The sequence below is a fragment of the Sphaerulina musiva genome (assembly GCF_000320565.1).
Source record: "Sphaerulina musiva SO2202 unplaced genomic scaffold SEPMUscaffold_4, whole genome shotgun sequence".
Classification (NCBI taxonomy): Eukaryota; Fungi; Ascomycota; class Dothideomycetes; order Mycosphaerellales; family Mycosphaerellaceae; genus Sphaerulina; species Sphaerulina musiva.
In genome coordinates this window covers 579,216-606,784 of record NW_016017386.1, presented here as the reverse complement: position 1 = coordinate 606,784, position 27,569 = coordinate 579,216, and the positions used below count along the sequence as shown (strand labels likewise).

Sequence of the window (27,569 nt, the reverse complement as noted above, 5' to 3'; positions counted from 1 at the left end):
TGTCATCCTGGAGCGCGTGTGGCTGATGCCCGCTTCGCGATAGAACTAGAGGTGATTGGCACAAGCCAAAAGCCCGATACTTTGGGAGACTCTGGGTCGCACGCTCTTCCGCTGCAATAGCACACCAGGACCCGGTCGGGAATTGTGAGAACGAAGAAAGCCCTTCTCACCTGTCCACCCAGCCTGCGCTGTAGTTCTACCAACCACCTACTCCATCACCACCACCACCACCACCACCACCACCACCACCACCACCACCACTTGACCTGGCTAACCTCTGTTGTTATTGTCTTGTTATTGACATTGTCGTCGTCCTCGGCGTCGGCGTCCTTCTTCTCCCACACCCGTCCACCCCCCAACACGCTCGAGTCCAGCGCCACGTCGCAGTCTCATCGTCGCGTCGTCGCAGCAGCATCAGGCCATCCCACACCTCTCCCCGGTCGCGCAATCCCTCCCTCCTCCCTTCACCGCATTACCTTATTGTTGCTCTTGCTCTCCATTTCTGCTTTGGGCCGCCCGCACCACATCCGGCGACACTTCGCATTTGGCACGGCGCGTCTCTCGCCATTGTTCTGACCGATCCCGCGTCGCAACAGCCCTCTCTCCCCTCCGCTCCGGACTGCTGGTCTCGAACCGTCTGCACACATTCACGCGTCCCCGCGCGCGGCGCCACGCTCTTGCGCGCCTACCTACTGTACCTTACCTTACTACTGACTCTCTGGGTTCGCCCCGGCTCTTTCACGCCCGAGGAACTTCTTCACATCAACGTGCCGGCCGACTTCATATGCTCAGACGCTCTCCTCCAGCACGCGCGCACCCGGCATTGAACAGTGGCTCCCGATCATCGCTTACAGTGCAGTGCCATCAGAGCCATCTTCGGCGAGCATTTTCCGACCCACCCTCACGTCGTCCACATCGTGGGACGACGTGCATACGCTAGAGATCACCGGCCCCTTCTGCCTCAGGCCCCGTGGACACCATTTCATCCATACCTCAGGTACGGTAGCACCTCATGGCCGAGCCAGCCTCACGCAGCAGCCACGCTGTCCCCAGTTTGCATGGCAGCAGCATGTTCCCGCGAACGCCGTTTGCTTCGAACAGCACCTCGCCGCCTACACCAGCCTTTCGCACTGATGTCTTCGGACAGACTTCCGGCGCCAGCTCTGGTCAGATATATGGTACTTCACCGACGTCTGAACGCCATCCGAGCGACCGCAACGGCGCCATGCCTGCTCTGTCGGCCACGGTATCTGATGCCTCCGAATTTGCCTGGGAAGGACGCCCTGCGCCTGCCGTTCTCATCCGCAGGCTTCCGCGCAACATTGGCATCGAAGCAGTCAAAAGTATGCTGATATTTGCCGGCGACTTGATTGACACAGAGCTCATCAGATCACCTTATCCTGCCGATGATCAGGGCTTTGCCACGGCTCTCGCACGATTTCAGACAGCTGAGAGTGCGTTCGAGGCTCAGCGGAAGCTTCACGGAAGACCCAATACGACCAAAGAAGCAAACATGATTGTTGAAGCTCACAGCACAGGTTCCATAAGCAGCGCATACGAGAGGCGCCACACTATCGATGATACCGCATTTCGCACTCAAAACAGCTCAGCGTCCTCAGGTCGCTCCCGATTCAACAGCACGTTTCAGACGACTGAGCGAATTTCACCGCCACTGGCCACTCCGAGCTCTGCAGCCAATGGTGAATTTCCCACACCCGAGAACAGCGCTCACTTTCAGAACCTCTTCTCATCGCAGTCGTTTCTGGGCAATGGAACCGATGGCAATCAACGAATCAGTGGCAAATCAATGATCAACGATGATACCGCTGATGACGAGACAGGAGAGCTTCTCAAGGATCCCATTGCCTACGCCAAAAGTGGACAGCAGATGCGACGCGCCACAAATCCTGCTCTACCAGTCACTCGCTTTGGTAGTCTGTCTCTGAACAGCCCGAACGGCAACCATATGGGTATGGTGTCGCCTTCTAGCAACGGGGTTGGCTCGCCACGTGCGAATGGTTCAATCTCATCAGCCTCTACACCGATGGGATCCAACGCCGAATCTGTATTCGGGCAGAACTATCCACGTCCACAGTATCCGCCTGTCAACCCAGCAGATCAGAACCCTCCGTGCAACACTCTCTACGTGGGAAACCTGCCGGTGGACACTTCCGAGGATGAGTTGAAGGCGCTGTTCTCCAAAGTCCGAGGATACAAGAGATTGTGCTTCCGAACCAAGCACCAAGGCTCCATGTGCTTCGTGGAATTCGAAGATGTGAGCTTTGCTACTAAGGCATTGAACGAGTTGTACGGAATACCGCTCCACAACAGCACCAAGGGTGGCATTCGACTCAGCTTCTCCAAGAACCCGCTGGGCGTGCGATCGGCTCAATCCAATGGCATGGGCCTACATCCGGTCATGTCTCCACAAGCTATGGCGCCCGGTTTCTCTGGGATGGCGAATGGGGGCAACTTCAGCGCAGTCTCCGGTCCACCCCCGGGTTTGGGCTCTCCGCCTGGACTGTGTGCTGGTAACAATTACCGCGCGGTCCCAACCGGCATGGGCGGAATGTTCTCGAATCCATTCGGCGGAACCTCGGACTTTGGACATCAGCTCGGTCCACGCAATTACTCTGGTGGCGTACCGTACGCGCTGGGGTCGGGCACGTTTGGAAGGGAGCCTCGAACTGGCTACAACGACTTCTCTCTGGGTCGTTAGGAATAGGGGTATCAGGGAACAAGATCTGAAATATGCGCTGGACGAAATCTGCCGCTTCTGCTAGAGCAATGTGGTCGAGTAGTTGACTGCTCGAGACCAATAGCTTTCGAGGGAGGCTGAGGTGGATTGCTGAGGTTCCTGTCGAAGCGTGAAAAGAGTCTCGCAAGGGACTGCTCAGTCTTTATATCGAGTCTCATAGAGAGCTTCTGGCCGAGACAGTTGGCATAACCGCCCAGTAACGAAGAGCTCGGAGGTGTGCACAATTTTCATGCTGGATTGATTATGGAGTTTACGACATTGCACTCATGGCGCATGGCATGTTTCACGACACGACACACCACTGGTGGCAGCTTTCTGATTGAAGTTTTGTTTGCAAGATTCCCCATTTGCGCGAAATTCGAGGGAATCATTACATCGGCGTTTTGGAGGAAGGGGGTGTGGCACACTTCCATCACCCAACCGCCTTATCGGGCGACAAGGACTGGCAGCATACAGGTTTGGCACATTCAAGGTGTGCTTTTACCATTCTATCATGGACCGCATCGCACGGCTTTGTCATCACACTATGGCAAATTCGAAGACATGCGCGATGAGGGCGGGCGCAGTAGCATACGAAAGTGGCAGGCATGCATTGACTTTGGCAGGGCACAAGACGTGCAGGCTTGCCGTCTCTTCTCTCTCTCTCTCAACGAAACAAGGTGTATGCATTGGAAGCACAGCATCGAGCGGTGTCCAGGAAGGGGTGCTTTTGATTTATGCGTTTACAGGTGTTTTTTCCCCATTACGCACGCATGATTATGTCCGAATTTTTGTTCTATACCTCTTCTTTCTCTTTCATTTTTTCTCGTTTTCTCTTCAACTTCTTGCAATATATTGACGATGAATGGGTTGCGGCAAAAACAAAGTACATATCGCCTAGATACGCTATTTTTTCCCCCTTCTTTATACTAGAGGATTAGGCAGAAAGAAAAAATCGAGTATTAGGTTGTTGTTTTTTTGCTTGATATTGCTTTTGAATGAAATCTCTATTGGGCTAAATGAACCAACTCGTACCGTACCTATTTTTGAAGTTTACGAGATGATAGGGGGGCAAAAACGCCGTCGTCGTCTTGGGAGTACCAAAACAAAACAGTTCAAATTTTACGGTTGATTCTGTCAGGTGGGCAGTACCTAGGTACGTATGCCGCCCTTCTGATTTTTAATTTTGATTTTGATTTGCCGAAAGCATGTTGTTTCTAGATCATCAAGAAGAAGAAGAAGAAGAGAAAAAGAAAGGCTTCATTGTTGGTGGTACAAGATTCTTTTTGTTTTGTTTTTTCGGGGGACAACAAGTTTTTTATTTACTCATCGCCACAAGCCGTAAGCGCCTTCGGTAAATTTCCACAATTTTACGGTGCCGTCTTCACTACCGGTAGCATACAGTCTTCCATCGGGACTGAAGCATGTCGTCCACACCGGTCCATGATGACCTCGACCAGTTTCGAGCTCTCTTCCGCTTTCAAAGTCCCAGACGTGCACCCATGTGTCGTTGGGACAGCCGGTCACGAAACGCTTTGATTCTCCATTCAACGCAACGCTGGCTACCTCGCGTTCTGTGGCGATGTGCTTGATGAGGTGGCCTGGGCGACCACCATCGAAGAAGTAGATGTTCTTGCCTGCAGCGACACTGATGATTCCATTGGGGTAACCGAGGCCGACGCCGGAATTGAGCTCGCATGACCCCGGTAAGCCTTCGATTTCATAGCTGGCAATGCATGAACGCGTGCTCAGATTCCACCAGCGAACTTTTTTATCATCTGCTGCCGTGATGATGACGTTAATGTCACGCGACCAGATGATGGACTTGATAGCACCCTGATGCTCTCCAGCACCAATCTCGTAGGATGGCGGATCCGGATTCGTGATTCCGTTTGTCGCTCCGTTTGTCTCTTCTCCCGGGGTTCGTGCATTACTGCTTGTGCCAGACAAGTCGAAGATGCGCAGTTTCTTCTCCATGCCACCTGTAGCTAAGACTTGCGGCCTATCCTGGGGCGGGAATGCCACAGCACGCACAATATGGTTGTGCTGAAGGGTGTGCAGAGTCTCTCCAGTGAAGGTGTCCCATACCTTGGCGGAGAAGTCGGCCGATCCAGTGGCTGCTAGCGTAGCATCATCGGATAGTCGGGCACTCCAGACAGCACCCTTATGACCAATAAAAGTTCCAATCCAGTCACCAGTAAGCCCATCACGCAGCATGGGATTGTTGTCCTTGCATGCGGATATCATGTAGAACTGTGAGGTAGCGCCAGAACCCGATAACTGAGACGAGAAGGAGACATGTGTAATGGGGCGAGAGTGGCCATGGCACGTGAGAGGCACCACTTTGGTGATTTCTGAACAGCAGTCAGTACCTTAGTTGCCTCCCTTTTCCGGCCACGGGTATGATCGACTGGTCTGCACTCACCCGTTGTAATGCCGGCGTCATCTTGACGCTTGAAGGCGAAGTCCATAGTGCGTGGCTGATGTTAAATTTGCGGTATACTAGGTATGTGACGGTGCTAGATGTCCGCCGCCTGTTGGTGCCTATGAGAAGTCGAGGGGGAGACTCAGTGTCGTCTGAAGATCAGGTAGCTGTCGAGATTCCGGGCTCGTGCCACTGTGGTTGTTAGGTAAGGTAGGTATCTTTTCTCTTTCTTTGTCTCGTTGTATTTTCATTAATCGTAAGAGTCGTAATGGTGATTCTGTTGCTTGAACACCGCAGCCAAAGCAAAGTCCTGGTTGAGAGTAGAAACAGGCGAATGAGACTTCGCAAAGAAATGAAGATGCAATGGAGCGAGATGGCGATATCACAGCAACATGAAGTACATTGCGTGTTATGGCAAGAGATGGAATGCGCAGGGACGTGTATCAGGGTGTAGGTGCGTGAAAATGGCACTAGCTCGGGTACGTCCCCGTCGCCGTGCGAACCACCATAGGAGGTAAGGTAACATAACCCAGGACGGGATCCATGCAATCGTATATTCTAATCTAATTTCTAAATGTACCTAACCTTAGTGACGTTGGGCTGTCTTCCATTTATTATTACGTGCAATAACATGCAATACGGCGATGTAATCAGGTAGACCGTAGGTGTGTTGTAAGGTCCCTGTAGGTACAGAACAATGGATGGCTCGTCACCGACTATAGGTAGGTCAGGTATCAAGGTACCTGGTAGGTAAGTATTGAATCAATATATTGATGGAGGATGTTAATAGAATGTTAAGAGAGGAGGCTGGATCGGCAAGTGCCTGCAGAGGAAAGCCCAAGCCCCAGCCTACCAGCGTCAAGTCCACGTGCAAGACTGCAGCGGCGCGCTTATCCTGGCCGCCTGGCGTTGTGTTTCAGTGTTGACACTCTCCCGCCCGTCCACAACAACCCTCCCACCTACTGTAATAAGACAGCTCTCCTTTTGGCCAGCACAGCAGTAGAACTGCCTCATGGCGGCCACGGACCCGACTATACCTGCAACATCGAGGACCTTTTAAGCCGGGAGCGCCAATCTGGAACTGGATCGGGATCGGGAACTGGACTGGACTGGACGGATCACTGCAACACTGGAACTGGACTTGCTGGATCTGGATACTTGCGACTCGTCGGCCGGCTTGAGACATCGCCATCATCACACACAACGTCCATACGACCCAGGCAGTAACGCGTCCACCGCCGCGCCTCCTCCGCGCAACGCGCACATACATACCACTCGCCGGATAGCATGCGCCGCTAGCATCGCGCGTCAACGAGCAGCATGTCTTCCTCACCGCTACGGCCTGGCGCAGATCTCAAAGAACAGCTGGAGTGGTACAAAATCCAGTATGCGCAACTCGAGACCGATCTCTCTGACTTCCAGGCGTCGAGCAAGGAACTGGAGGAGCAGCTGGAAAAGGATGTAGAGGCAGCCGAGAAGAACGAGCGGAAGTTCAAGGAGCAGGTCGAGAAGCTGAACTTCGAGGTGGACGAATGGAAGAACAAACACAAGCAGGCAAAGGACGAGGCCAACAGGGCGCAAAATGCGCTGCAGAAAGAGGTTACTTCGATGCGAGAGGATAATCGTGCGTTACAGCTGAAGCTACGAGATATTGAGGTTACGAATGATGATTACGAACGACAAGCCCGCAACACGGAATTCGAGAAGGATGACCTGGAAAGCAAATACAATGCCGCGATTGAGCGTGGCGTGCTGTTTGAGGAGACGATCAAGCAAGGCGAACAAGAGCGGGAGGCCTTACGTGTCGAGACCCAGCGCTTGAGGGACGATCTGGGCGATCTGAAGGTCGAAAATGAGATTACGTTGGAAAAGCTACGTTTGGCACAGCGAACTATCGAGGAGCTCCGGTCAGCCAGGCCGTCCTCACTGGCGGTTGGTCATCTGAGAGCCAGGAGTCCAGGCAGCGAAGCGAGCGGGATGACGCCTATCTCTCCTACCGCATCGACTACTCCTCCCAAGTCGGACGCGGCCTCCGATACACCCACGCCTCCATCGCCACCGTTGTCGGACGAGCCAGCGAACGCCAAGGTCGATCACAAGACACCCGTACCAGTGACGAGGAAGTCGCTGCTATCCGATGCAGAGCCCACACCACGCCAGGCACTCTACGGACCACGCGGATTCACCAAACACTCCAGAGGACCTTCTTTGGCCTCTAGCAGCAGCACGGCAGTCTCGGGAACCATGAAGCCGCCAAGCAGACCGAGGACTCGGGCCAGCAATGCGCCCGAAAAGCTCCCACGCTCAGACTCTTTGTACCAGATTAGGGGCCTCATTGGCAGGATGCAGAAGATCGAGGAGCGGGTGCATTCTGCACGATCGAAGCTACCTGCACCAGGAACACCTCGAGGGTCACCACGTACCGGTCCTGGATTGAGCGAAGGCATTCCCTCATCCGTGACGGTGCGGCGCAGCATGAAACGTCCGAGTGCAAGCACCACATCATCAGTGCTACAAGAAGATGATGCCGAAGAAGCGTCGCCCAGTGGTGGAGCTCGAAGAGACAGCCACTTTAACCGCTTATCGTACAGCATACCCAGGCCTGCATCTGCCATGTCCCGCAGATCCGAGCTGCCTGATCGACCTCCTTCAGCTATGGGTCGACCGCCATCTGCAGCCGCGAACAGGCCTAGCAGCCGAGCATCTGGGGTTCGGCCGCCCAGTAGAACTGGTGCCCGTACCGAGCTCGGACATTATTCACGACCAACGACTGCCAGCTCCGCTGCAGCATCTTCAGGACGGCCTCGAACGAGCATGGCGGGAGGCTATGCTCTGGACACAGCGCGCGGACATCGCTCCAGCGCAAGCGTGAACGAAAATCGGCGGCAAGAGGCTCAAAGCGAAGACTCGATGCTTGCTACTCCACCTCGGCGCAGAACCACGATTGAGCGGAGTGGTCTACCCACGCCAGGCTTTTTATCCAAAAGCGTGGGACCGGGCACCAAGCCGCCTATAGTCAGGTCGAAAACCATTACATCGCAGCCGAGCGGCAAGTTCAGTCCTTCAAAAGACGACACCGAGATGATGCCTCCCCCTCGCAGGAAGCAAATGAGTGACGTGGGAGAGACTTACTAAACACAAAAAGAGCGATGTCGGCGGGATTCGCGTTTGTACAGAGGGAAGTTTTGTTGGGTTGGTGGTGTGGAGAAGAAGTGTGTCTGTGATGGTGTGGTATATAATGCTGTTGGGGAGTTGTATAGCATACTATGTAGTATAATTCAGGAAAATACCAAGAGCAGCAGATCATCATGCCTACCGTACCTCAGGTACCTAGGTAGGTGGCTGACTGAAGGATTTCATCCTGCTTACTCAGTCACTGTCATGTATGGATGTATTGTGACGTTTGCACTAGTCGTTGGGGTTACGTTGGACAGCTGAGACATTTGTCGCACATTGGAGATGATGTGTGAAGTGTGATTGAAGAATGGCAATAAGAGCCAATTTAAGGTACTTTTTGGAGGACTACCTCAGGACTCAGGTATGTGGGTACCTAGGCAGGAGGTAGGTCAGGTACTCTTCGGAGATTATACATGTATACTATGCTGTGCTGTGCTATGCTGTGCTAGGTATACTTGTTAAGATGTAAGGTAACAAAAGAAACAGTTATTTTCATCTTTTACTCTGTCTCTGCCGTGTGAGTGTGTGTGTATCTACTACCTCCTACTAGGTACCTTCATATTACCGCTGAAGGTAGGTATATACCTAGGGAGGTAGGTACACATTATACAGTCATACCCATACCCATACTGTACTGTCTGTTCTGTAGCAAGCGGGGGAAATTAGTTCTTTTCAGGTAAGGTACCTCCTAGGCTAGCTTAGATTCTCTGTTCACGATCGAGATTTTTGCTTTGATGTCTTCGATTCGGAACAAGGCTATCTGTGAATGGAAAGTAAGAGAAAGAATAAATACTGTACCTGATTTCGTGATGTGATGTGCTGTGTGTGTGTGCCTCGGAGGCGCTTACTTAATAATATACCGTACCTACCAGGCTGTACCTACATAAGTATGTCTCGGGAGTCGTTGGTTATTACTCAGTTGCCTATCCAGTTCCACATCTATCTATTGCGAGAGCATGTCGGTTTGTGAGGCTGAAATCGATGATGTCAGGTAGGTACATGTAGGTTTGTGTGTGTGGGTGGGTGTGTAGGTGAAATAAATAGACTCCCGCTCCTAATTCCTTCGTCTTGTGGAATTCCATGGTGGAGAGCCGAAGAGGTTTCACAAACACGGCTGTCTCGAAAGTTGTGTGTGTAGGAGTGATCAAAAAAACACTGGAGAATGAAAAAATGGCTATTTTGGAGTTTCTTTGAATCCTGAAGAGCCGATGCTTTTTCTTGATCCCTGCGCCAATCGAAAGGGGGGGTGTCAAGCCACTTTTTCGTTTCCGAGAGAGAAAAAGAGAGCGAAAGAGAGAGATCCGAACACGAAAGCGATATTCCCTGTCAGGGAGCCGTGGATGAACTTGTGATCATTATTAGTCTGTAAGGTAGTATCTCATCAATTGTGTCGACGATCGAGGACGTGGTCTTGTGGATCGTGCTATAGGAGATAACAATGCGATGAGGTTGCGGGATTGCTCTCACAGGTGAACAGAACGATCGGTTGGTGCACTGAGTACATGCATACCTATTGATGCAGTCTGCAGGGCAGCTGCAGGGTGAGGTCGCCCCAACCATTGCTGGGAAGAGGGTACCTCTATAGGATATATATCAGATGCAGATGCAGTGTCTACGGACGGCAGTACCTCCTAGGTAGACGTAGGAGGTAAGTGATGCCTTTTTGTGGTTCTCGTGCTCGTTCTCGTTGCGTGTAGTGCAAGGGTATGAGCGATGGCCTCTTTGAGAGAGGTATAGACAGCACTGGACGTCTCCGCGATCACCAGCTACAGGTAAGGCACTTCTGAGCCATATTATACTTCCCGATATATTCTCGCTCACCATTCACATCTCCATTCCTCCAGTAGGAGGTACGTCCTGTCCTGTCCTGTCGTGGGTCAGTCGGCTCAGGCGTGGCACACCAGGAGCCATCAGCCATCAGCCATGCCACCTAGGTATGCTTACTACTGCACATCGCTAACGGCCCGCCCTTCATTCGCCGCTTTTCGCGCCCGATGGTGGATTTGCAAAGGAACACCGGCTGTGCCCAACTACTCCACCCCCCAGCACAACGGCACTCACCCACAGCTCAATGGATATCAACGTGCCCTCAATGTCCTGCAATGCTCTCATAAAAACCGCTGAACAACCTCATCAACCAGTACTGTTGCTAGTCATGAACTTATTATCTATCGACGCTCCACAACTTTCTCTGATCTCTCGCTCGCTCGCCCGCCGAGACTGAGAGGTATGACATTATCTGATTTCGGAGTAGACTCGAGCCACAATTATGTGTATCTGCACCCCGTACCCCGGTGTTGGCTAATGTCGCCGCGGGCTTAGTAAGTGGTAGATTACTGAGACGCCATTGAATGAACAGCGGGCGAGGCTGCGATACAGTAGTACCAGTATAATATCTCAATCAGGTCGCCAAGATCTATCGATACTCTGGACATATACGTGTGTGTACATCTAGCGTCCCTCTTTAGGATGGTTTGAGGTGAGACCGGAAGATAGAGCCGGAACAACAGCTGACGGAATAACGAGCCAGGCTCATCGTGCTGAGCGAGCCCGCTGCATGGAAAGCGCTTGAGCCACTTCGGACATGGGGTGGGGTGTTTTGTTCAACGTGAAGTCCGTCGGGAGCCAGGAAAAGTGTTGTAGAGCTGCAGTGCGTCAACGGGCGACTGGAGGAGCGTACACATAAGGTACAGTCAGGTAGGTACAGGTAGGTAGTTATACTCAACGACCTGCTCGCTCCCACGTCCGCTGCTTTTGCCTTGCCTTGCCTCCTCCTCCTCCTTCTCACCTCTCCTCCTCTTCAATACCACTACCACCTGCATCACCCGCATACCAGCCCGCTAGGCCCACCACTACTAGCCCGGCCAGGACAGCTCTACTGCTGACCTTCAGGTGCATCTACACGCGATTCAGCACACCTCGTCTCGCGCGACCCATCTGACGTCGTTGCTGAGCGAGCGGAGTATCTCTCGTCTATACCGATTTCCTCGCACAAAGACAGCCTGCGGCTATACTAGATACAGTTCACATCACACCCCTGCTAGATTCGTGCGTGAAACGCTATTCTTTCTCCAGTGTCCCGGGCTGGAGGCGTTTCTTGGGCGATCGGCATTACTGGGCCTCGACAGACTTGGGGAAAGCTCTTTTTGCCGCACATTTCTCCGCCCTTCCATCCCACACAACATCCACCACTCCCAGAAATCGAACAGCGAGAGCAGCTGCGAACATGGCCGACGCAGTGGGAGGAGCAACGCCAAAGGTCAATGGCCACAGCAATGGCTTCCCCAGCGCCTATGCAGCTAAATACAACCTGGCACCACATTTCATTGGCGGCAATGCTCTGCCGAAAGCACCTCCAAGCAAAGTCAAGGACTTTGTCGCAGCACACGATGGCCACACTGTCATTACGAATGTGAGTACAAAGCGCAGGTGGTGGGACGAGCAGCTGAAGGAGCTTCGGCTCGGCTGGGACATACGTACCGTACCATTCTTGGGCCAGGCACGCGAGCTGACCTTCCACCCAGGTATTAATCGCGAACAACGGTATTGCGGCTGTCAAGGAGATTCGATCTGTACGGAAATGGGCATACGAGACATTCGGCGACGAGCGGGCCATCCAGTTCACTGTGATGGCCACGCCAGAAGATCTAGGTGCCAATGCCGACTACATCAGAATGGCGGACCAGTATGTGGAGGTGCCTGGTGGCACGAACAACAACAACTACGCCAATGTGGAGCTCATTGTCGATATCGCGGAACGCATGAACGTACAAGCTGTGTGGGCAGGATGGTGAGTAGGAGGAGATGGGTCCACACTGGCTCGCGGATGATACTGATCTACTGTAGGGGCCACGCATCTGAGAACCCTAAGCTGCCCGAGTCGCTCGCCGCATCACCGAAGAAGATTGTCTTCATCGGTCCTCCCGGGTCTGCTATGCGATCGCTAGGTGACAAAATCTCGTCCACGATTGTTGCGCAGCATGCCAAAGTGCCATGTATCCCATGGTCTGGAACTGGCGTTGAGGAGGTCGAAGTGGACGAGAACAACATTGTGACTGTAAGAGACGAGATCTACAACAAGGGATGCGTCACATCATGGCAAGAAGGCCTGGAAGCCGCTCGCAAGATTGGCTTCCCAGTCATGGTCAAGGCTTCAGAGGGTGGTGGTGGCAAGGGCATTCGCAAGGTGGACGACGAGACGAACTTCGAGTCGTTATACAAAGCCGCTGCCAGCGAGATTCCTGGATCGCCCATCTTCATCATGAAACTTGCTGGTAACGCCAGACATTTGGAAGTCCAGCTGATGGCCGACCAGTACGGCAACAACATTTCCATCTTCGGCCGTGATTGTTCTGTGCAGCGACGTCACCAAAAGATCATCGAAGAGGCACCTGTCACGATTGCAAATGCGAAGACATTTCAAAAGATGGCTGATGCCGCAGTATCACTGGGGCGATTGGTCGGCTATGTTTCTGCTGGAACAGTAGAGTATCTGTACTCGCACGCAGACGACAAATTCTACTTCCTGGAACTCAACCCACGTCTTCAGGTCGAGCACCCTACCACGGAGATGGTTTCAGGTGTCAACATTCCCGCCGCACAGCTCATGATTGCCATGGGTATCCCTCTCCACCGCATCCGTGACATTCGCTTGCTCTACGGCGCGGACCCACACACTCAAACGGAAATCGATTTCAATTTCGAAAAGGCTGGGAGCGAGGGCAAGCAGCGACGACCACAGCCAAAGGGTCACTGCACTGCTTGTCGAATTACATCCGAAGATCCTGGCGAGGGCTTCAAGCCATCGTCTGGTACGATGCACGAATTGAACTTCCGATCGAGCTCAAACGTCTGGGGTTACTTCTCTGTCGGCGCCGCGTCCGCCATTCACAACTTCTCAGATTCTCAATTTGGGCACATCTTCGCCTACGGCGAGAGCAGGCAGGCTTCGCGAAAGCACATGGTCGTTGCGCTGAAAGAGCTGAGTATTCGTGGAGATTTCAGGACAACAGTCGAGTACCTCGTCAAGTTGTTAGAGACTCCTGCTTTCGAGGACAACACCATCACCACAGGCTGGCTCGACGAGCTGATCAGCAAGAAGCTTACTGCGGAGCGGCCAGATCCCATGGTTGCAGTCATCTGTGGCTCTGTCACCAAGGCACATGTGGCTAGCGAAGCGTGCCTGGATGAGTACAAGAAGGGCTTGGACAAGGGTCAAACACCGAGCAGGGATATCTTGAGGACGGTATTCCCGGTCGAGTTCATCTATGAGGGCATCAAGTACAAGTTCACGGCGACGCGCTCGAGCAAGGACACCTACACTCTCTTCATCAACGGCAGCAAAGCACTCGTCGGCATCCGAGCTCTATCCGATGGCGGTCTTCTCGTGCTGTTGGGCGGCCGCTCCCACAACGTGTACTGGAAAGAGGAAGTGGGTGCCATCCGCATGTCTGTTGATGGCAAGACCTGTCTTCTCGAGCAAGAGAACGATCCTACACAACTCCGGACACCGTCTCCTGGCAAGCTTGTAAAGTACACAATCGAGAATGGTGAGCACGTCAAGAAGGGTCAGGCGTTCGCCGAAGTGGAGGTCATGAAGATGTACATGCCTCTCATCGCTCAAGAAGATGGCATTGTCAACCTTATCAAGCAGCCAGGTGCCACACTGGCCGCTGGTGACATCCTGGGTGTCCTTCAACTGGATGACCCGAGCAAAGTCAAGAGCGCACAGCCTTTCCTCGGCCAGCTTCCGGAGATGGGCACTCCAGTCGTCCTCGGAACTAAGCCACCGCAACGATATGTGTTCCTGCGCAGTGTCATTGAGTCCATCCTCCAGGGTTTCGATAACTCCGTGATCATGAAGTCAACCCTCAACGAGCTCATCTCTGTCCTCCAAGACCCAGAGCTGCCATACGGAGACTGGACCTCGCAAGCATCTGCGCTACATTCTCGCATGCCTCAGAAATTGGACATTGCCTTTGAGGACCTCGTCAAGCGCGCTCATGCGCGCAAGTCAGAATTCCCTGCTAAGCAACTGAGCAAGACCTTTGATCGCTTCTTGGCTGAAATGTCACCTGGCGACGCTCAGCTTCTCCGCGCACAGCTCACTCCTTTGACTGACATCCTCCACAAGTACAACGATGGACTGAAGGCCCACGAGTTTCAGGTCATCAGCGAATTGCTTCAGCAGTACTACGACGTGGAGAGCATTTTCTCTGCGCGACAGAACCGTGACGAGGAGGTCGTTCTTCAACTTCGTGATGCAAACAGAGAGAAGACCGCCGATGTGGTTCTTACCGTTCTTTCCCACACCCGAGCTAGTGCCAAGAACTCTCTGCTTGTGGAGATCCTGCAGAAGTACAGACCAAATCTGCCCGGCGTGGGCAACGTGGCCAAGTATCTGCGTCCTTCTCTGCTGAAGCTTGCTGAACTTGAAGGCCGTGCTACTGCCAAGGTAGCTCTCAAAGCTCGTGAGCTCCTTATCCAATGTGCTATGCCCTCACTGGAAGAACGCACGGCACAGATGGAGCATATCCTTCGATCGGCTGTCCTCGAATCGAGATACGGCGAGAGCGGTTGGGAGCACAGAGAACCAAACTTTGAGGTCATCAAGGAAGTGGTCGACTCGAAGTACACTGTTTTCGACGTTCTGCCCCAATTTTTTGGTCACCAAGATCCTTGGGTATCCCTTGCGGCGCTCGAGGTCTACACCCGTCGCGCGTACCGTGCCTACCAACTCAAGACAATCGATTACCTGGCAGAAGGCGAAAGCCCATTTGTCCTTGCGTGGGACTTCGCCCTTAGAAAGGTTGGAGAAGCCGAGTTCGGGCTGCCAATAGAGTCTTCGCACCCATCGACTCCCGGCACACCTGGTGAGGGTTTCAGCCGCGTGCACTCCATTAGCGACATGAGCTATATTGGCCGTCAAGCTGGCCAGACTGAGCCAAATCGCCGAGGTGCAGTTGTGCCTGTGCAATTCATCGATGAAGCTGATGAGGCTTTGATGAAAGCACTGGAAGCCTTCCCGCTGGCGAAGGGCGCCAAGAGCAGAGCCGACCAAGGTGGACTTATGGCTGATCTCTCAAAGAGGCGCGTGCCACATAACCCTACGCCAGATCATCCAGCTGAAGAGCTCACTGCCGTCTGCAACGTTGCAGTTCGCGACGCCGAGAGCATTGACGACAAGGACATTCTCTTGCGCCTTCTGCCAATCGTCAAGGAGTACAAGGAGGAGCTTCTGGCCCGTCGCGTGCGTCGTCTGACATTCATCTGCGGTCACAAGGATGGTACATACCCAGGCTACTACACCTTCCGTGGGCCTGTGTACGAAGAAGATACCTCGATTCGCCACATCGAGCCAGCTCTTGCCTTCCAACTTGAGCTTGGACGTCTTGCCAAGTTCAACATCCGACCTGTGTTCACGGAGAACCGTAACATCCATATGTACGAGGCTATTGGAAAGGGCGCAGAGACTGACAAGCGCTATTTCACAAGAGCTACTGTCAGACCTGGCCAGCTGCGCGATGAGATGCCAACAGCTGAATACATGATTTCTGAGGCTGATCGACTCATGACTGACATTCTCGATGCCATGGAGATTGTTGGCAACCAGGGTTCCGATATGAACCACATCTTCATCAACTTCTCTGCCGTCTTCCCTCTCGACCCCAAAGAAGTCGAGGCTGCGCTCGGAAACTTCCTCGATCGCTTTGGTCGTCGTGCCTGGAGACTGCGTGTCACTGGTGCTGAAATTCGCCTGGTCTGCACGAACCCACAGACCGGCGAGCCATACCCGATGCGTGTCAACATTACCAACACCTCTGGCTACATTGTTCAGGTGGAGCTCTACGAAGAGCGCAAGTCCGAGAAGACTAATGAGTGGCTGTTCCACTCGATTGGTGGCACCACCAAGATTGGATCAATGCACCTGCGTCCAGTCAGCACTCCTTATGAGACGAAGGGTGCGCTGCAGCCCAAGCGGTACAAGGCTCACATCATGGGCACTCAATACGTCTACGATTTCCCAGAGCTGTTCCGCCAGGCTATTGAGAACTCGTGGAATGCCATCGTTGCTCAGCACCCTGGGATGCGCGAAAAGCAGCCCGTGAAGGGAGAGTGCATTGAGTACAATGAGTTGGTCATGGACGACTCCGACAATCTTGCAGAGGTGAATCGCGAACCAGGTGCTAACAACATCGGCATGGTCGGCTGGCTCATCACGGCAAAGACGCCAGAGTACCCGCGTGGACGCCGCTTCATCATCATCGCCAACGACATTACGCACAAGATTGGTTCCTTTGGTCCGCAAGAGGATCGCTTCTTCCACAAGTGCTCTGAGCTGGCTCGTAAGCTTGGCATTCCCCGTCTCTACCTATCGGCCAACTCTGGTGCGCGAATCGGTATGGCCGAGGAGCTCATCCCACACTTCTCCGTTGCATGGAAGGACCCTAGCAGACAGGAGGCTGGTTTCGAGTATCTCTACTTGACCCCCGAGAAGAAGGCTCGCTTTGAGGACGGCGCTCTTAAGCACGTTCTGACTGAGCAAATCACCGTCGGCAACGAGGTTCGACACAAAATCACCACAATCGTGGGTGCTGAAGATGGCCTTGGCGTCGAGTGCTTGAAGGGCTCTGGACTTATTGCTGGAGAAACGTCGCGCGCGTACGAAGACATCTTCACTTGCACTCTCGTAACCTGCCGATCCGTTGGTATTGGTGCCTACCTTGTCCGTCTTGGACAGCGTGCTATCCAGATCGAAGGTCAGCCGATCATTCTTACCGGTGCACCAGCTATCAACAAGCTCCTGGGCCGCGAGGTCTACACGTCGAACCTGCAGCTTGGTGGTACCCAAATCATGTACAAGAATGGCGTGTCACACATGACGGCAAGCGACGACTTTGAAGGAGTATCAAAAATGGTCAAATGGTTGTCCTTCGTTCCCGAAAAGAAGGGCGCGCCAGTGCCTATCTCGCCATCAGCTGACACATGGGATCGCGACATCACTTTCTTCCCACCGCAGAAGGCACCATACGATGTGCGCCATCTCATTGCAGGACAGGACACCGACGAGGGCTTCAAGGCCGGTCTCTTTGACAAGGGTTCCTTCGAGGAGGCTCTTGGCGGCTGGGCTCGCACCGTCGTCGTCGGTCGCGCCCGTCTGGGTGGCATCCCAGTTGGTGTCATCGGTGTCGAGACTCGATCGGTAGAGAATGTTACACCTGCTGATCCAGCAAACCCCGACTCGATGGAGCAAGTCACGAACGAGGCAGGTGGCGTCTGGTACCCCAACAGTGCTTTCAAGACTGCCCAGGCAATCAAGGACTTCAACAATGGCGAGCAGCTCCCACTCATGATCCTTGCCAACTGGCGTGGTTTCTCTGGTGGTCAACGCGACATGTACAACGAGGTCCTCAAGTACGGATCGTACATTGTCGATGCGCTCGTGAAGTACGAACAGCCTGTGTTTGTCTACATCCCACCGTTTGGCGAGCTTCGTGGTGGTTCGTGGGTCGTAGTTGACCCAACCATCAACCCGGACATGATGGAAATGTATGCCGACGAGGAAGCCCGTGGCGGTGTGCTCGAGCCCGAGGGTATCGTTGGCATCAAGTACCGTAAGGAACGCCAGCTGGAAACCATGGCCCGTCTCGACCCAGAGTACGCCGAGCTCAAGCGACAAATAGTGGACAAGAGTCTTTCTGCCGACCAGCAGAACGAAATTCGGAGAAAGATGACCGAGCGCGAAGAGAGACTCCTGCCAGTGTATCTGCAAATCTCCTTGCAGTATGCCGACCTTCATGACCGCGCTGGCCGCATGAAGGCCAAGGATACGATCCGCATGCCACTAGTGTGGGCACAAGCTCGTCGCTTCTTCTATTGGCGTCTGCGCCGTCGTCTAAATGAAGAGTACGTTCTCAAGCGTATCGCTGGCTCGCAACCAAAGGAGCTGGTCAACAGAAAGACTGGCCTGCAAACTCTTGAATCATGGTCGGCTCTACCAGATTACTACACAGACGATCAAGCGGTCGCTGTGTGGTTCGAGGAGAACCGCAAAGTGGTCGCCGACAAGATTGACGCAATAAAGACTGATGCAATTGCTTATGATGTCGCTGCATTGATGCGTAGCCATAAGAGCGGAGGACTGAAGGGTGTGGCACAGGTGCTAAGCATGTTGCCGGTTGAGGAGAAGGAAGAGGTTCTGAAGTGGCTTTCCAAGTCATAGAGGTGCAGAATGCGAGGGAGGCCAAGAGGTTGTCTGATGCACTTTTAGTACTGCATATATTTGCCGGGTGGCGGGAGTTCTTGTGGGGTGCGATTTCTGTGTTAGGGAGTGTTCTCGAGCTTTCACGTGTAGACGGCTTCGATGTATACTAATTCCATATGACGCTGTACAATTCGTTAGTTGCAACACCTGGCGCTCGTTTCAGCTAATCCTGAGTGGCATCATCATCATCAAGTCAAGTCAAGTTAAGGAAGGAAGGTATGTGTGGTTGCCGTTGGTGTGTAGTGCAAGGTTTTCAACGATATGAAATAATGAACGGGCAACTTCAAAAGGCAAGTGGATACGCTGAATCAGCATTGGAAATATAGATAGATGGCTTCACGAAAAAGAAAAAGGGCCAGGTGCGAATTCTACCTTGATGATCAACAACATCATCCATTAGCTGTCTGTACCTACCCGTATTCTGAAGGCTATCGAACTAAGGTATCCAAGGTATTCTAATCCTCCTTCCCTCCTTCCCTCCTTCCTTCCCTCCTTCCTTTCTTCCTTTCCTTCCTCTCCTTCCTCATCTCTCCACCTCCCCAAGCCTCACTGCATCCTCGTATTTTGTTCCTCCTGCCTTAACCAACGAACTTGTGTGTGTGTGTGTGTGTGTGTGTGTGTGTGTGTGATCCATCGAAATCATCTCTCCCGTCTATTCGGCATGCAATTCACTCATCCCGTCCCATTTACCAAGTTGTGCCCTTTCTGCCACCCACTCACGGTGACCCACCCGATGATGAGATGGATGATGACTCTTCTTTCTGTCGATTCCTTCCGCCTCGCGTAGTGAATCATGGATACCTCGAGCGGGACTGCCACGCGATGTTAATACCCCCTTGGCGGACATGTGTGAGGGATTTGAGACGGAGTGGCAATGAACGAACGACCAAGACCGGGGGGGAACCATAACCAGAACAGAGATTCGTTGATTATGCACATCATTTGAGACATAACTCGTACACTACTAGTACAAATTTCGATGCTAAGGGCAATACGTAACATCATGCGCTCCTTAAGGGGTATCGTTAGTAGTACCACGCGGTAATGCCCATATTCTGGCAGACATGTCCCGGAGGAAGCCAGATGTATGGGCCAAGCCGTGGGTGTATCAGAAAAGGGTTGATGAGAAGAGATGCAGTGAAGCGCTCTTGCTCATCATCAGCGTGCCATGGCCATCATCGGCGGAGCCATGCTTTGCATGGACTGACGCTGGAAGACAGAGCGGCTGTTCTAAGCCTTCTCCTCGCCGGCTGGTTCAGTGTTCTCCACTCCATTGGCCTGATCCTCAGCCTGGGAAGAGTGGGTCTTGAGATACTCGTCGTAGACGTTCAGTGCCTCTTGCACTTTCTCGCGGAGAGCATCATCGTTGGTCGTGAGGCCGAGGAGCTCCTCGTTGTCCATCTCGAGAAGCATACCGGTGATCTTGCCGGCAAGCTCGGGCTGCTGTGCCTGAATCTTGGGATAGAGTGCCTCGCCGAGCATCTGCTTCTGCTGTGCTGGAGGGGCTTGCTGCAGAGAGTTCACATCGAGACCTGGTGCACCTGGGCCGCGGTTCTGGGCCCGGCCACGCTGCTCTGGCTGTTGTCCCATTGGGCCGCTACGCTGAGCTGGACCGCCACGGCCAAAGCCTTGACCAACTGGCATGTTTGGTGGTGGCATACCAGGCATACCAGGCATCATGGGCATGCCGGGCATTGGACCGCCACGACCAGCGCCTCGTCCGCTCATCTGAGCTTGCTGAGCGGCCTGCATGAGCTGAGCGTAGGCAGCTGGGTTGCCGTAGCCTTGAGGAAGACCAGCCATCTGTGGTGGGAATCCATACGGCATCTGAGGAATCTGTGGCATGCCCGCTGGCCCGCCGCGGCCACCCTGCTGTGGCATTCCTTGGAAACCACCACGTTGACCCTGTTGTGGCATGACTTGTGGGAAGGGCATCTGGCCACGACCCGAACCTGGAATCATGATTGGCTGGCCATTTGGTCCGAGGACGAACTGTGGCTGCATGAAGGCCTGTGGTGGAATTCCGCCTGCGGTAGCCTGCTGTTGCATGCGGACCTGGTTGCGAGCTTGGATACTAGCCTCGAGCTGGCTCTTGCGGACCTCCTTACGCTGCGCCAGAGCCACGTAAAGTGGCTTTCCGTGAATCATCTTCTGGTTCAGCTCAGTGACAGCTTTGGTGGCCTCGTCTGGGTTCGAGAAGCAGACGAAACCGAAGCCCTTGCTCTTGCCAAGGACCTTCTTCTCTCCGCCAATCGTGACAGTGTCCAACTTCTTGGTAAGCTCCTCAGTTCCGTCCTCCTTCTTCTCATCTTCCTTCTTCTCCTCGCTGCTCTCGGCCTCATTCTCGCCATCCTCCTTCTTCTCCTCCTCAGCGTTCTCAACCTGATCCGCTGGAGTAGTATCGCGCATGACCTTAGCAGAGGTAATGGAGCCGTATGCCTCGAAAACCTTGCGGAGCTCCTCGTCGTCAATGTCGTCGGCCAGGTTCTTGACATAGAGGTTGACGCCCATGTACTTGGCGCTCTTCTCCTGGCGCTGAGCCTCGTACTGCCTGCGCAGCTCCTCCTCGCGCTCGTGCTTCTTTTGTGCACGGCCAACGTATAGCTTCTGACTCTTGAAATCGATGTCGTTCAGCTCATCGACGGCCTTGTTGGCATCCTCGTGGCGAATGTAGTTGACAAAGCCGAAACCGCGGACCTTGCCTTCTTGGTCGCGAGCAAGTGAAGCAGAAGTTATCTCGCCATACTTCTCAAATAGCTCACGGAACTCGTCGTCTGTGGTCTCTGTGTCAATGTTCTTGACATAGATGTTGGTGAAGTTTGCCTTCATCTCTTCGAACTTGCTCATGCGATCCTTCTTTGGAATGTGGTGGCCGACAAACACCTTCTTCTCGTTCAACAACATGCCATTAACACTCTTGATGGCAGCGTTAGCAGCCTCGGCGGTCTCGTAGTGCACGAAGCCGTAACCGCGCGAGCCTCCAGACTCGTCTTGGGCAACCTTGCAAGACAGAATGTTGCCGAAAGCAGCGAAAGTGTCGTGGAGCGCCTTGTTGTCAATGGCGGCGTCCAAGTTCTTAATGAAAATGTTACCGTGGCCAGTCTTGCGCAGAGCTGGGTCGCGCTGAGACCACATGATGCGACATGGCTTGCCCTTGATCAATGTGTAGTTCAACTCCTCAAGAGCACGCTCGCCGTCGTTGGCGCTGTTGTAGTTGACGTAGGCATATCCAAGCGAGCGGCGGGTGACGGCGTCACGGCAAACACGGATAGATGCGACCTGGCCGATGGAAGAGAACAGCTCAAAGAGCATGGCCTCGGTCACGGATGGGTCAAGCTCTCCGACGTACAGAGAGGCAGAGTTTGGGTTGGCATTAGCAGGCGCGGCGGAGGTAAGAGTTGGCGCATCACTCTGTTCGCTGGAGGCAGGAGCGGCAGAGTTGTTGGCAGGAGCAACAGCTGGCGGGCTGGCGACCTGGCCGGCGGGCGAAGTCGAGTTCTGGATGTCAGACATGTTGGACGAAGGCTTGCTGTAGCGGTCTACTGGACAGTCAGTAAGAGTCGTGCCGGAGAAAGCAGATGCGGCGGTGCTAGGCGACGTATTGTTCTTTCGGCTCTATTGAGCGCAACAAAGGACGCGGTCGGTGGGGAGGACGTACGAAAGTTCTAGTCGTCTGGAGATGTTGCGGAAAGTTGCCTGGAACTGCTGAGCGACTGGACGAGCGAAGCGCTGCTTGTAGAATGTCGCGGTCAGTCACTACTGTTCTGGCTGTGGTCGTTGGTGGTGGTGGTATTGTCGCCAGCGGCGCGCGCGCCGGGCTGGCTGTGCGATGGGTGGGAAAAGGGTGCACACGTACAGATTTGCCGACTGGGTGAGAGCCGGGACGGGTTTTCTGATTTTCTGATTTTTTTGGTCCTGATATCCGAGCGGAGGGTGCGGCGAAGATACACACGAAAGGAAGTGTGAGGCAGATGATGTTGTCGGTGGAGTCAAGAACGAAATCTCATCTCCTGTCTAAGAAAAAAGAGGAAGCCACACTGCACACTGCTTCGCTTGGCACTAAATCGGAAGCGGCTGCCGGCGGGCTGTCCCGCCACCGTGAACTTTGGAACAACGTGGAAAGACAGGCACGCGCGAAATTACCTAGCCCTGCATGCCTTACGCAACCTGAAATGACTAAGGTAGTACATTTTCTTTACTGGCTGTATGCCATTGCCTGGTACATGTTATTGAGAAGATGTATCATATACCTACTACATGTACTTTATGATCGCTGAGCTCATGCAGACTGCTCATACATCCGACTCCATATTCAATGCTGCCATAAAATTAGGTGTCCCGTTACGCACGTTTCGCTTGAACGCTCTAGGAAATTTGCATCAAGAAAGCACTTTCAGTTCTCACTACTCCTGAAGCTCGTCTTCCAGACCACCAGTCTCCTCCAAGAAGGCAGTGACCCGCTCTTTGACATCCTTCAAGACATCCCCAATGGCCTCCTGCCACTGCCTCTCGACCTCACCGACCTTTTCCTTGAGGTCGTGTGTCAGGTGGTCATCTGCCTCACGTCGTGCTTGCAGAATGTCTGCGCGGCTTTCCGTACTAACGGGGCCTGCGGTGAGCTGTTCAAGCTCGAGCAGCCTGAGGCGGGCCTTGGTCGTGGCCGTGCGCACCTCGTGCAGCAGACACAAAAGGTTGATTTGGCTCTCGATGAATTGATACGCACTCTTCTCGGCGTGGCAGAGCACGCTGAGCAGGTACTGAAGCGGATGGTCGTGATATGATGGATTTTCGTCATACTCCTGACAGGGAATTTGGATTTCAAATGACGACATCTGCATAGGGATGTGCTGAATGACTTCGAGCAGCCCTGGTGCGATGTCCCAGAAGGCCGAGAGCTGATCTTCTACACCTCGAGAGACATTGCTCTCCAGTATCGATTGAAGTTCTTCAAAACGTCTCAGAGAGTCTTTAGCGTATGTCATCTGTCTCTCGATACTATCCTTCTTGAAGAATGTCGTAGCTTCGTCAATCTTGGCTTGTGCTTTCGAGAGCCGGAATGGCGTAAGGACGACCTCAGAGTACTTGTCGCTTCGCATCGCATGAAGATCGAACATTTCTTTATGCAACTGCTCTCGTGCTTCGAAGAGCCATTTCAGCAGCGTGAGCTTCTCCAAGCGCTCAGGATGTTGATCGCCTTCTTCCAACGCCCGGTTCGGATCCGCGCTTTCCAGATCTGCTCGTAGACTCTTGATGCAGTTATTGGCTCTTTGAAGACGCTCGGTAAGTAGAGTATTCAGAGGATGAGAGACACTGCCTTCAAACACGTCAAAGTTGGAACGTGCAGCGATCTTTACACGATCAGCCTCCTCAATGTCAAAATCAGCCTCGGCTCTCGCAGCTTCTGCAAAGGACATGCTGCCGTCAGCGATCTTGGACTGGATACCTGAGCGCAGACTGCTACGTCGTTTCCTGGCAGCATCGTTCTGCTCACGGGTAAGTGCAAAGTCCTGATCAAGGTAGGCATCCTTGATTCGTTGGATATCGCCATGGTCAGAGAGCATACGATGCTCGGTTCGCAGATCATGCAACAGCGGATGACTGTTATTAACTGCGGGATGATGACGCGGAAACGGTGGTGGTAAGGTCACCAGCCGAGATACATCCAGTGATTGCATGCCTGGGGTAGAAGTTCTGCAATCGCTGGGGCGATGGGGCGTCTGCATTGGCGTGTCCAAATCCGCGGCATCGTGCCAGCCAACTTTCTCAGGCGGGTACTCATCAGTTCCATACCAGTACGCTTGTGTGCTAGACTCGGCGATGGGTTCAGGTGTAGCTTCGCCGCTGGCTTGCAATGTCGCCGGATCGATACCCATGTACTTTGTCTCTCTGCGTGACTTCTCCATCCTGTCGGGTCTGCCGATCGAGCCAGCACCAGAATTAGTTCCCTCCCACCACCGACTAGCAGTGCGTCCTCGTGAGCTGTTCTCATCAGGAACGGTACTGACTGCCATGCTTGGAATTGGGGATAGTGATGGCTTGAAAGAGTCTGCCCACTGACGGCCCTCGGCGCGCTCGAAACCTTCGCCGAGGTCACCAATAGAGCCAGTGTCGGTGGCTGGGGTGTACTCTCCCAATGACGACGCTGAGCTGGGCATTCCGTGTGCTGATGTTGGCAGGCTATCGGACGCCCACGCAGGGACATTTGGATCCACAGAAGAGACAGACGTGCTTGGCGTGACAGCTCGGCGGCTAGCTTTGGTGTTGTATGATCGCCACATGTCCCGAGTGAGATCTAGGATATCTCCAGCCATGGAATTGTAGGCGGTGGTATAGCGATCGCGTCTAATACGGGACTCATGAACCAGAAAGCTCGCAAAAAGCTCCAATCGTTCCTCGTCTGACCCTGCGGCCAATTCTTTCTCGACGAAAGTGCGATGCCGATCAATAGCCTGCAACGCGAATGCGTCCAGTCTCTGAGGCGCCGTGGCAGATCCTGAGGAAGGAGGCCTGGCTGGACTCAGCGGCGCGGGCATCCCCTCTTCATTTGGGGTATGGAGAAGATGTGAGATGGGTCGGTCGCTTGCCGCGCTACCCAAGGGCCTGCCATGCTTACCAGAACCAAGGGGCTGCTTGCCGACAGCTGGAGTGTAGGGCGGTGTCATGACCGTGTTGGCAAGCTTGGAAGCAGAGAGAGGCTGGCGCCCGGAGGAATTCGGAGCCGAGGAAAGATCACTATAGGCAGAAGCAGTCCGCATATGTTCGCGGCGTCGACTTATGGAACCTTCTTCTGGCGCGAATATCAAGTTAGCAGGCCGGGAGTCCTCATCGGGGTTGCCATACGCTGCACGACTCCGTGACCTGCGCTCTCGAATGCCTTGGGAGCTCGTGTCTCTTCTGGCAGGTCTGCGGGCAAGAGAGTTCTCTCGCTGAGCTCCGGTATCAATACGAAGCGGCTGATCGTTGATCGTGTGCTGCGTTAGTTGATTCTGTGGTACAGGCGGCGGCACTTCGGTTCTGTGATCGTCACCCTCAACCCAGTCAGCAGGAGTCGGTGGCACAGGTCCAAGAGTCGATGCTGCCACTGGTCTTCTCTGCCTTGGGCCTTCAGAAATATGATCAGAGGCAGGAGTACTTGCGCCAGAGCCACCGATAGAGCGATTCAGGCTCTGAGACCGCATGCCTGGAGGAGGCGCGCCTGCGGGTGGGCCAGGCAAAGCCATTCCTGAATGCCAACGGTTTTCCGGCGAAGCTCGGCCAACAGAAGTTGAAGACGAAGCCACGGCTGGGCCACCTGGATGGACATGACCTGTGCTTGCTGCCCTCCTCGCTGCGGGAGGCCTGCCCTCTGTGAACATGGACGCTTGTACAACTTGACTGGAACTCAAATGCTGCGGCTCAACGACTGCTTGCTTGCCTCTGAGCCCTGTCAGACTGAAGAGCGTTCTTTGGCCAAGGCCTGACGTCGATCGTTCTCTATGCCGGGAAGACTGCTGTGCAGGAGGAGGAGGAAAGCTGGCTTGAGTAGCTAACTGCGGTGAGTTGGATATTGGCCGATCAGCAAGTGGAGAAGCTGTGAGAGCACCAGTGTTAGGTAGCGGCGAAGCTATTGTAGGTCGTGAGGCGTGATCTGGTGTAGTCGTTGGAGAAGGTGAATAGGGTGGCGGAGGCGAAGGCATAGCAGCTGCTGACACAAGATCAGCTCGTCCCTGTAGAGTGACATTCTACAGCAGGCTTGCAGTCTCGCCGCGAAAGAACGAGGACGAGTTGCTCTCTCTGCGCTGTACCAGATATAACTTCTCACAATGCGCCCAACTCACCTTCCATTCCAGTGGTGTTCACCGTGCCGCCAAGCATGGTCGCATGCCGCTGCTGGAACACCATCTGGGAGCCCGACACCTGCCCTCTGCTCCTCCATTGCTGCGGGTTGTATGGTTCCATGCTCGGCGTTCTGGCGGGAGCTCCAGGAGGTGATGAAGTCAATACATGTGTATTCAGACCAGCGGATGATCTGGGACTATTATAAGAGAAGTGCGGCGACAAATGGTTCGCTGATACTGGCGTCGAAGCCTGAGACACAGGCACAGTTTGATGGCCCAAGAACTGTGTTGTTATTGATGGCAAGTAGGGACTTCTTTGCCCATCTGTACGACCATGTGTAACTCGCGCGACTCCAGCAGACCCAGACCCAGTAATCTCAGGCGGGCTGGAAAGAGGTCCAGCGCTAGGAGAGGGGCCGCCTGGCGGAGGAGGATATTCATACTGCATCGCTCGAGCTCACGAATGAGCGTGGACCAGGTAAGATGTTGCAACTAGTCGCGGAAGCGAGCTGCAGTCGGTGACCAGGCGCGCAGCGCCGGGACGTCTCAGCGAGTAGGCGAGCGCGTAGGCAAAGATGATACGGCACGACTCCGACTATGGTCTTTGGCGCATGAAGAGTTGCGTGACAGTTGGCATGGCTGCACATCTGGTGCTGATCTGAAGTCGAGAAACACAACAGACGTGAGGTGTTTGACAGACGCCATTGGCCAAGCACCAGACAAGCCTTGTCTGCGTACAATAATAGCACAGCGAGCGGGTCTTCGGATGCATATCTGCTATTTCATTGGCATAGAGGCTCAGCAGCGTGAGAGAGGCTGCAGGAAGGATGGCGCCAATGGAGGTGGTCGGCGCTTACAGAATCGCCAAGACACATCCCTTCTACTCAGGCATGTAATTTCACTTCGTGGCTCTCAGCTTACTCCTAGGTATCTCGTAGGTACCTACACCTTTCTCCTTCTCCGCCTTGCTACTCGCTCGCTCGGGTTATCCAATACCGCAAACACCGCCAAGAATGCAAGGCAGTCGTGCAGCCTGGCTACTGATCGATAATGTACCCATGATTTTGTAATGCATACCGGACTTTTGCGGCTTACTGCTGCTGAGTGCTGACAACATAGTTCTCTCGCTCGCCGAAGACCCCTTGGCCT

General features: G+C 53.8%; 6 protein-coding genes across 6 annotated transcripts; 3 read left to right on the top strand and 3 right to left on the bottom strand.

Moving 5' to 3' along the window:
• The first annotated feature begins 268 nt into the window (after window positions 1-268).
• SEPMUDRAFT_148613 (uncharacterized protein) lies at window positions 269-3,682 on the top strand. The gene has a single exon (XM_016905030.1). It carries the CDS (start codon window positions 1,013-1,015, stop codon window positions 2,717-2,719), a length of 1,707 nt encoding a protein of 568 aa, XP_016761374.1. The 5' UTR covers window positions 269-1,012; the 3' UTR covers window positions 2,720-3,682.
• A 353-nt stretch (window positions 3,683-4,035) lies between these two features.
• Window positions 4,036-5,561, bottom strand: SEPMUDRAFT_64001 (WD repeat protein). The gene is made up of 2 exons (XM_016909664.1): window positions 5,163-5,561; window positions 4,036-5,091 (listed from the first exon to the last, which is right to left on the bottom strand). The coding sequence occupies exons 1-2, from the start codon at window positions 5,206-5,208 to the stop codon at window positions 4,064-4,066; spliced, it is 1,074 nt and encodes a 357-aa protein (XP_016761373.1). The 5' UTR covers window positions 5,209-5,561; the 3' UTR covers window positions 4,036-4,063.
• Window positions 5,562-6,133: 572 nt separating this feature from the next.
• SEPMUDRAFT_148611 (uncharacterized protein) lies at window positions 6,134-8,455 on the top strand. Its single transcript, XM_016905029.1, has one exon. It carries the CDS (start codon window positions 6,483-6,485, stop codon window positions 8,295-8,297), a length of 1,815 nt encoding a protein of 604 aa, XP_016761372.1. The 5' UTR covers window positions 6,134-6,482; the 3' UTR covers window positions 8,298-8,455.
• Window positions 8,456-11,117: 2,662 nt separating this feature from the next.
• On the top strand, window positions 11,118-18,745 carry SEPMUDRAFT_148610 (acetyl-CoA carboxylase). Its single transcript, XM_016905028.1, has 3 exons — window positions 11,118-11,751; window positions 11,864-12,129; window positions 12,186-18,745. The coding sequence occupies exons 1-3, from the start codon at window positions 11,566-11,568 to the stop codon at window positions 18,559-18,561; spliced, it is 6,828 nt and encodes a 2,275-aa protein (XP_016761371.1). The 5' UTR covers window positions 11,118-11,565; the 3' UTR covers window positions 18,562-18,745.
• Window positions 18,746-19,212: 467 nt separating this feature from the next.
• SEPMUDRAFT_148609 (polyadenylate binding protein) lies at window positions 19,213-22,530 on the bottom strand. Its single transcript, XM_016905027.1, has 3 exons — window positions 22,460-22,530; window positions 22,262-22,332; window positions 19,213-22,142 (listed from the first exon to the last, which is right to left on the bottom strand). The coding sequence occupies exon 3, from the start codon at window positions 22,114-22,116 to the stop codon at window positions 19,834-19,836; it is 2,283 nt and encodes a 760-aa protein (XP_016761370.1). The 5' UTR covers window positions 22,117-22,142; window positions 22,262-22,332; window positions 22,460-22,530; the 3' UTR covers window positions 19,213-19,833.
• Window positions 22,531-23,006: 476 nt separating this feature from the next.
• Window positions 23,007-27,005, bottom strand: SEPMUDRAFT_132589 (uncharacterized protein; the record flags this gene model as incomplete). The annotated part of the gene is made up of 2 exons (XM_016902502.1): window positions 26,421-27,005; window positions 23,007-26,287 (listed from the first exon to the last, which is right to left on the bottom strand). The coding sequence occupies exons 1-2, from the start codon at window positions 26,866-26,868 to the stop codon at window positions 23,007-23,009; spliced, it is 3,729 nt and encodes a 1,242-aa protein (XP_016761369.1). The 5' UTR covers window positions 26,869-27,005.
• Between the last annotated feature and the right edge of the window lie 564 nt (window positions 27,006-27,569).